Genomic DNA, 9,705 nt, shown 5'->3' with positions numbered 1-9,705 from the left:
AAAACTTTATTTTTAAGATGTTGCCCAAATGCGTCTTGACCATTTTCAAGTTTTTTAAATCCTTAAAAAAAATTTCAATTTTTTTTTTTTACCAAACGAGTATTTTTTTTTTTTTTTTTTTTTCCAAACACACTTTTTAAATGTTAAATGCACACCCAAATATGCCCTTAATAACGCCAACGTCAGATTTAAAGATTAGATGACAAATCGACACCACTTTAATTAACTATAGGAGCCTAAAACATGGTAGAATTATCAAACTATCCCCTCATAAACAAAAAAAAATTATAAAAATCCCTTTACTGAATTTACCACTGTTCTCTCTTAACCATAATTACTGCCCTTCTTTTCCTTTCTTCATTCTTTTCTCCTTCCTTAACATTTTAAAATCACTATCGGATCTATGAGGCTATATGGATCTTATATATGGAGCTCCACTGATCTAATAATGATTTTGAAAAGTGAAAGGATGAGAGAAGAATTAAGTGAAACATCTTTGTATAAGCTTTTTGCAAATCAACTATTGAATTTATGAGATTCACATGTGGATCTAACAAATCTAGTTATTAATTTGCAAAATAAATAAGATTGCAAATGCACAGTATAATAATGTGTAACATACCTCTTACTAAATAGTTAATTTGTAATACACCGCAAATGAATAGCAGAATCATGCGAAACAATATCTTCTGTTAAAAAAAAAAATTAAAAATTTATAGATAGTGCCTGATCAATCAAATAAAATAAAAATAGTTCGAGATAGTTTCGTAGCATATTACTAATAACTTTTTTTTTTTTTTTTTTTTGAAATCATATTAGGAATTACTCCTACCACTAATGTGGGCCAATATTTAATTTGTATTTATATTTTAAAGTTATTATGGATGGGTCAAATTATAGGAGTAGGAGTACGTGCCTCCGTGTGATCTCCGTTCAGTTCCTGGAAGCAGCCCTGTGTGGTGGTCCCCACTTCCTTTTCAGCAATCGATCAAAACTGTCAAACTGGCTGGCTTGACCAAACGCCTATTTTTAACTGAAAGTGAAACGCAAGCTGCTCTCAGACAATAATACAAACAACATCTTCGCTCCAATGTCCCTCCTCCATTTTTGCTTCCTCGTAGCTCTGGCTCTGGCACTCCTGCCTACCAAGACCCTTGCCCAAAATGGCACCGCTCCATGCCCTCTCGACTTCAGCGTCCTCCGGGAGCTGATCACCAACCGTCCCAGACTGGACGTGGTCACCAAGTGCCAGTTCCTCCGCCGAGGCCTCCAGGTCGTCCAGTCCTACTACCTCAAACACAATGGCTCGTTCGTGCCCCCACTTAACTCGTCCGAGTCGTGCTGGTCCGATTACCAGTCCCTCCTCGACGATATCGTCCCGGGCTTGAACACCCCAGACTCATGCGGGTTCAAGACCGAGTGGATCGCCGAGGGCTGCATGAACATCACCACCAGAGCACAGTTCGAAGCCATAGTCCCCAACCAGACCCTCAACAACGTCGTCAACAACTGTAACCAGTCGCTCGAGAACAACTCCCCCTGCGCCTCCTGCACCACCAGCCTCTCCAGCATATTGGCCTCGTACCTCACCGGAGCCACCGTCGGAAACCTCTCCGACTGCACCTCCTACCCGTCGATTTACGCCGCGGCTTTCGTGAACGTGTACGGACCCACCGACAAGGGAACTGCTCAGTGCCTCTTCGGGTTCAACTTCACGTCCTCGGGCTCGAAGAGTAATTTGCGGACGGTGGTGATCTTGGTGGTCTTGATCGGCGTTGGGTGTTTGATATTGGTTGGAGGGGTTTGGTTTTTGTGGCTGCGCATGACGAAGAAGAAGAGGAAGAGAGAACAGGGAAGGGATTTGGCGGTAATCGAGTTGGGATCGAATTCGAGGTTGGAGTCAATCAGCGAGAGCACGACGCTGGTGAGGTTCAAATTCGATGAGATTGAGAAAGCGACGAAGAATTTCTGTAGGGATTCTCTAATTGGGAGGGGAGGGTATGGGAATGTGTACAAAGGGGTTTTGACAGATGGGTCCGAGGTTGCGTTGAAGAGGTTTAAGAATTGCTCTGCTGCCGGGGACGCGACATTCGCGCATGAGGTTGAGGTTATTGCGAGCGTGCGGCATGTCAACCTCGTCGCTCTAAGAGGGTACTGTACCGCCACGACGCCGTTCGAGGGTCACCAGAGAATAATCGTGTGTGATTTGATGAAGAATGGGAGCCTCCATGACCATTTGTTTGGGTCTTTTGAGAAGAAGATGAGTTGGCCACTTAGGCAGAAGATAGCGTTGGGGACTGCCAGGGGATTGGCTTATTTACACTACGGGGCTCAACCGGGGATTATACACAGGGATATCAAAGCTAGTAATATCCTTTTAGATGACAGCTTCGAGGCCAAGGTGGCGGATTTCGGCCTTGCAAAGTTTACTCCGGAGGGAATGACGCATATGAGTACAAGGGTGGCGGGGACGATGGGATATGTGGCTCCTGAGTATGCCTTGTATGGTCAATTGACTGAGAGGAGTGATGTGTACAGTTTTGGGGTTGTGCTTCTTGAGCTTTTGAGTGGAAAGAAGGCACTCATGGCGAGCAATGGCAGCCAACCCGCTCTGGTGACCGATTGGGCATGGTCATTGGTGAGGAAAGGAAGAGCTTTGGATGTTATTGAAGATGGGATGCCGAAGTTAGGTGTGCCGGAAGTTGTAGAGAAGTATGTTTTGGTTGCTGTTCTGTGTTCTCATCCGCAGTTATATGCCAGGCCTACAATGGATCAGGTTGTGAAAATGTTGGAAACAGACCTGTCTGTTCCCTCGATCCCGGAACGACCAATTTCTCTTTTAGCTGATATTCATGATATTGAGAGATCCGCCAGCAGTAGCGGCTCAGGTCAGCTCTCTAGCTCAACTGGGCCAACTGGCTATCAGCCCTATACAAAAACAACAGGAGGCATATACAAAAACTAGTTCACATGAATCATATATTATATTTATGGCTAGAAATCAAATGAAGAAAGAGTTCAAACTTCACAATCACACGTAAATGGATCATTCTGCAGAAAGTAAAAGTTGCTTACCTTAACCACCCCCCAACTCTCAGATCTTTAGATCTTTAACCACGTACTGACCTACTTCACAAATGCTGAGAATACGTCTCTTTATAGGAAATTTGGAGCAGCCCTGTGCTTAAACCAATTTCATCAGCAGTCAACTGCCAAGCCTAAAACAGCATGTGAATTTATTTATTGTCGTCAACCTATGGCTTAAGTGCATGCATAGACTTCGAGCCTGTTGAAGATTGAGTTATAAAGTTTAAAAAGTATTTTAATACTTAAAAATTGTGTTAAATAGAAGAAGTTGATATGCTTGATAAAAAATTTCAAAAGTATTTCTTTTAACTTTTTTCTAAAAATGTCAAAACATATTTTTGGCAACAGCTTAAAAATAAAATTTTTGTTAAAAAATATTTTTTTGACTTAAAAGTTCTATTTATAATTGCATTTGAGAAATATAGTTTTTAAGTCAAAAAATATTTTTTTTTTACAAAAACTTTATTTTTAAGCTGTTGCCAAAAGTGCGTTTTGATTATTTTCAAGTTTTTTAAATTCTTAAAAACTTTTTCAATTTTTTTACTAAACGAATATTTATTTATTTATTTTTTCAAACACATTTTTTAAATGTTAAACGCACACCCAAATATATTCTTAATATTGCGAACGTCAGATTTAAAGATCAGATAACAAATCGACACCACTTTAATTGACTTAAGGAGTCTAGAACATGGTAGAATTACCAAACTATCCCCTCATAAACAAAAAAAAATTATAAAAATCCCTTTACTGAATTTACCACTGTCCTCTCTTAACCATAATTACTGCTCTTCTAAATATCAGAATGTTATATTTGGAAAGCAGCCTCCATGAATGTTGTGTTTATCGCCCTTCTCTCTGTCATATTGTTTGATTAGTGTAACCTATTTTAAGTTTCATTAATGTTTTGATGGGGTTATGTTAGATTATAGCTCAATCGGATGTGAAGAAGTGCATATAATTTTTACTGTCTAACCTCTTTCTGTTATTTACCCCAAACAAGTAAATGTTATTATAGTCACGTTTAGATAAAAAAGTCACTCTAACTGTTTCTGTCAAACTTACTGGTCTGTTGGACAAGAGGCATGAGAATCAAGCTCCATGGAAACCTTTACAAAACCCACTCTTACCACCTACCCATCCTCCATTCTAACACCGTCAACTTTCCAATCCCGATATACCCCTTTGTGTAGTTGTCACACTTAGCACAAATTGGCCCGGCATTGTTTCTTTTTCAAGCTTACATAAAATTTCTTCCAAAAATAATAAGCTTAAGCTAATTAAGCTAATTAATCTAAATATATCCGTCAAGAAAGAGTCCATAGGTAGCTTTATATATATATATATATATATATATATAATCATGTTTAAGTCAAGCAAGTAATTAAGGATTCAATTGTCACGTTTTAAACACCACATATTCTATTTTTAAAATGAACCTTAATGGTAGTAGGAGTTGAAATTTTTATTTTCCTGTACGTCTCTTCCGATAGTTATGCAATGACTTTGTAGAGATATGCATGCAGACTTTTTAGAAAAAATAATTTTATATTGAGAGAAATAAATATGATATTGCCGTCTTGCGCGCTGCTTTGTATTTTTCTATTCTACTCCTTCCCTTTTTGACTCAACAAGGCCAAGAAACTTCCTTTTAATTGCTACTCCCACCATGGCTAATGCTACGTGAGAAATGGCGCAAGTAATTGTTGTCCCATTGAAAATTATTATTAATATAAAATATAAATTAATTCGTCTTAAATTTGAAAGTCAAAAAATAAGCATTTGAAACTTGAAACTATATATAACATTTTTCAATGTTAGTAGGTACTACATTCCATTCTATCATTACTTATGGATAAACTTTTCTTTTAAACTGGGTCGAAAGAGTTTCTTTTAATTTAGTCTATAAAAGTAACGTGTGTCTTTTTTTTTTTTTTTAATAACGTGTGGAATGCACATGAGTTTTTAATCAAATTTATTTCAACTTTATCGCTGCTATTAATAAAACATGTGCATCTCATATGTTCAAGGACACATGTCATTTTTATAGACTAAATTAAAGGAAATTCCTCCAACCCAATTTGAAGGAAAACTTTATCCCTTATTTTGTTGAGTTGATGTGTCATTATTCATCTGTTTTTAAATCAATCAATTATTGTTAAAAAAAGAAAAGAAAAGAAAAGGAAAATACTTATTTTCCTTTCTTCCTTCTTTTCTCATTCTCCAACTTTTTAAAATTGCTATTGAATCTATGAGGCTATATGGGGCTTATACATAAAGCCCCACAGATCTAATAGTGATTTTGAAAAGTACGAGAATGAGAGAAGAATTAGGTGAAATAGCTTCGTATAAGCTTTTTGCAAATTAATTATTGAATTTGTGAGATTCACGTATGCGTCTAACAAATCTAGTTAATTTGCAAAATAGATAAGATTGCATATGAACAGTATAATAATGTGTAACATATCTCTTACTAAATAGTTAATTTGTAATAAACCGCAAATGAATAGTAGAATGATGCGAAACAATATCTTATGTTTAAAAAAAAAATTAAAAATTTATAGATAGTGCCTGATCAATCAAATAAAATAAAAATAGTTCGAGATAGTTTCGTAGGATATTAGTATTTACTTTTTTTTTTTTTTGTTTTGAAATCATATTAGGAATTACTCCTACCACTAATATGGGTCAATATTTAATTTGTATTTATCTTTTAAAGTTATTATGGGATGAGTCAAATTATAGGACTAGGAGTACGTGCCTGGGTAAGTGATCTCCGTTCAGTTCCTGGAAGCAGCCCTGCGTGGTGGTCCCCACTTCCTTTTCAGCAATCGATCAAAGCTGTCAAACTGGCTGGCTTGACGAAACGCCCACTTTTAACTGAAACGCAAGCTGCTCTCAGACAATAACACAAACAAAATCTTCACTCCAATGTCCCTCCTCCATTTTTGCTTCCTTGTAGCTCTGGCTCTGGCTCTGGCACTCCTGCCTTCCAAAACCCTTGCCCAAAACGACACCGCTCCATGCCCTCTCGACTTCAGCATCCTCCGGGAGCTGATCGAGAGCACCAACCGTCCCAAACTGGACGTGAGCACCGAGTGCCAGTACATCCGCCAAGGCCTCCGGCTCGTCCTGTCCTACTACCTCAAACACAATGGCTCGTTCGTGCCCCCACTCAACTCGTCCGAGTCGTGCTGGTCCGATTACCAGTCCCTCATCGACGATTTCGCCCCGGGCTTCAACATCCGATCCTCATGCGGGTTCAAGACCGAGTGGATCGCCGAGGGCTGCATGAACATCACCACCAGAGCACAGTTCGAAGCCAAAGTCCCCAATCAGACCCTCAACAACGTCGTCAACAACTGTAACCAGTCGCTCGAGAACAACTCCCCCTGCGCCTCCTGCACGACCAGCTTCTCCAGCATATCGGCCTCGTACCTCACCGGAACCAGCGTCGGAAACCTCTCCGACTGCACCGCCTACCCGTCGATTTATGCCGCGGCTTTGGCGAACGTGTACGGACCCACCGACAAGGGAACTGCTCAGTGCCTCTTCGGGTTCGACTTCAGGTCCTCGGGCTCGACGAGTAATAGGCGGAAGGTGGTGACCTTGGTGGTCTTGATTGGCGTTGGGTGTTTGATAGTGGTTGGAGGGGTTTGGTTTTTGTGGCTGCGCATGAAGAAGAAGAAGAGGAAGAGAGAACAGGGAAGGGATTTGGCGGTAATCGAGTTGGGATCGAATTCGAGGTTGGAGTCAATCAGCGAGAGCACGACGCTGGTGAGGTTCAAATTCGATGAGATTAAGAAAGCGACGAAGAATTTCTCTAGGGATTCTATAATTGGGAGGGGAGGGTATGGGAATGTGTACAAAGGGGTTTTGACAGATGGGTCCGAGGTTGCGTTGAAGAGGTTCAAGAATTGCTCTGCTGCCGGGGACGTGACATTCGCGCACGAGGTTGAGGTTATTGCGAGCGTGCGGCATGTCAACCTCGTCGCTCTCAGAGGGTACTGTACCGCCACGACGCCGTTCGAGGGTCACCAGAGAATAATCGTGTGTGATTTGATGAAGAATGGGAGCCTCCATGACCATTTGTTTGGGTCTTTTGAGAAGAAGATGAGTTGGCCACTTAGGCAGAAGATAGCGTTGGGGACTGCCAGGGGATTGGCTTATTTACACTACGGGGCTCAACCGGGGATTATACACAGGGATATCAAAGCTAGTAATATCCTTTTAGATGACAGCTTCGAGGCCAAGGTGGCGGATTTCGGCCTCGCAAAGTTTACTCCGGAGGGAATGACGCATATGAGTACAAGGGTGGCGGGGACGATGGGATATGTAGCTCCTGAGTATGCCTTGTATGGTCAATTGACTGAGAGGAGTGATGTGTACAGTTTTGGGGTTGTGCTTCTTGAGCTTTTGAGTGGAAAGAAGGCACTCATGGCGAGCAATGACAGCCAACCCGCTCTTGTGACCGATTGGGCATGGTCATTGGTGAGGAAAGGAAGAGCTTTGGATGTTATTGAAGATGGGATGCCGGAGTTAGGTGTGCCGGAAGTTGTAGAGAAGTATGTTTTGGTTGCTGTTCTGTGTTCTCATCCGCAGTTATATGCCAGGCCTACAATGGATCAGGTTGTGAAAATGTTGGAAACAGACCTGTCTGTTCCCTCGATCCCGGAACGACCAATTTCTCTTGTAGCTGATATTGATGATATTGAGAGATCCGCCAGCAGTAGCGGCTCAGGTCAGCTATCTAGCTCAACTGGCTATCAGCCCTATACATTTGAGAGTGACCGGCCTAAGACTCCGGAATAGGCTTGTTATGATTTTAGTCATTTGGCATGAGATGAGAGGATTATTAGAATTCTCTAGTGGAGATTACACTGATTGGTTTGGTCACCCTGATTTGATTTGTTTGTTTATATTTTATGGTTCCTGAATTTGGAATCACAGTCACCCATTGTAAATATAATATACATGAATACTTTTTGATAAAGACTTTTTGTAGAATACAGCATGATTACAACTTTGCTTGCCCTATCATTAGCATTTGTTACTTATTTAAGCCCCTATTTTGGCTTGGAAGCTTGATGCTTGCAAATGATAAGATGCCGATGCCGTAGTTTATCATTTTTGAGCATATTTGGGATCATAGAGCAGTATATACTAGTTATATACTGATTTTTTGTTGAAATATGTAGCCTTTTAGCTAGAAAGTTCACAGTTTTTATTTGCTGGAAATTTGTTCTCATACTGGAAGTATCGTGGTGGTTTGTTTCAATGTAATTCTCATTGGTATATCTGCAACCCCACTGATCAAAATAGATTTGTTTTTATGCAATTCCCATCCATGAGGTGGAGGTTGTTGCAAGTCTTTGGCTTGTAAATCTCGTTTTGGAGGTCGTTGCTGGTGTTTAGCTTGTAAGGCTTGTTTCATTGTTATGGTGTTGCTCTGCAACTCTTTCCATAGAAGGAAGTGGGAAAATAATTGTATAATATGATGCATATTTGAAGCCTCCATGACAATCTTTGACCAATGAGAAAAATGCTGAGCTTTGGATTATTTGAACAGTGCCCTTGGGATGTCTGAAGTTGGCTTATTTGCAATTCAAGGAATAATCATTTCCTCGTGAGCATGGGAATGGCTATTTCATTCCACCTTCTTCTATTCCCAATAAAAACTATTCACTTTCCTAATGAAATAGTCGTTATGTCTATCAAACATAGCCTATATACGGGCATAGCGTTAAGTCATTGTTGAATATAATAGGTAAGTGAAGCTGTCAAAAGAGAAAGGACCTACCATTGGGTCAATGTCAATTGGGTGGATTGCAATGTACGTCGACTGCGGAGTGTGATAATATGTTACGAGCCAGTTTTAAAGATGAGTTTGTCTCAAGGTTTGTATCGGAGTGCACCAGCAATTTCATATTTACTTGTTTATGTCCTCTGTTCTCATCTGCAGTTGTATAATGCGTGCTGTAATGTTTGGCTGTATTTGCTTGCAGCGGATCCTATACGGATATGTCTAGGAATTGATAGCCGTAGTCAGTTCATCATTGTCCCCCTTTTGACATTGAAGTAAACTCTTAACAGTGGTGCTAATTTAACAGTTTAACAATCTTGAATATCCCAAAAAATTTCCTTTCCAAAGCTTCTTTTGAAGTGGATACAAAATTTGTGGTCGAGTCTTGTAAATTGTGATGATTTTCTTTCTAGAGCACTAGAAGGGCATGAGATGGGTTTGCAAAGGGCAAATCTTCTCTAGATGTAACAGTGAAGATAGGAGAGAAGCATGGATAAATCCCTGTCAAGAGGCCTGAAGTTGCATATTCTAATCGCACAGCCATGGGAGCATCAGTGTAATTATACTATATATAATGAGTATCTTCCCTACTACAGACAATCTCTCTGTGTACTTGAGATTTGTTTTCTTTCATTGAAGTAGTTTTGAGAATGAGATTTGTTTTCTTTATCAGGAATTTATATAGCCTTGTTCTACATTTGTGGTATGTGCCATGCAATGTTCTGTTTCTGGCACTCTTTCATTAGGGAATCATCATAGTAAATTTGTAGCTAGTGTGCTGTTACTAGCTAGTGTGTTGACCCTCCTGGGAAAAT

At 40.1% G+C, this 9,705-nt stretch overlaps 2 protein-coding genes across 2 annotated transcripts; both read left to right on the top strand.

Moving 5' to 3' along the window:
* The first annotated feature begins 1,063 nt into the window (after positions 1-1,063).
* Positions 1,064-3,034, top strand: LOC132171632 (putative LRR receptor-like serine/threonine-protein kinase RKF3). Its single transcript, XM_059583004.2, has one exon. It carries the CDS (start codon positions 1,091-1,093, stop codon positions 2,963-2,965), a length of 1,875 nt encoding a protein of 624 aa, XP_059438987.2. The 5' UTR covers positions 1,064-1,090; the 3' UTR covers positions 2,966-3,034.
* Positions 3,035-5,979: 2,945 nt separating this feature from the next.
* RKF3 (receptor-like kinase in in flowers 3) lies at positions 5,980-8,122 on the top strand. The gene has a single exon (XM_059581758.2). It carries the CDS (start codon positions 6,019-6,021, stop codon positions 7,897-7,899), a length of 1,881 nt encoding a protein of 626 aa, XP_059437741.2. The 5' UTR covers positions 5,980-6,018; the 3' UTR covers positions 7,900-8,122.
* The last annotated feature ends 1,583 nt before the right edge of the window (positions 8,123-9,705 follow it).

The sequence above is a fragment of the Corylus avellana genome, chromosome 1 (assembly GCF_965113065.1).
Source record: "Corylus avellana chromosome 1, dhCorAvel1.hap1.2, whole genome shotgun sequence".
Taxonomy (NCBI): domain Eukaryota; kingdom Viridiplantae; phylum Streptophyta; class Magnoliopsida; order Fagales; family Betulaceae; genus Corylus; species Corylus avellana.
The sequence above is the reverse complement of the archived record's forward strand: the minus strand, read 5'-3'. Positions and strand labels throughout refer to the sequence as shown.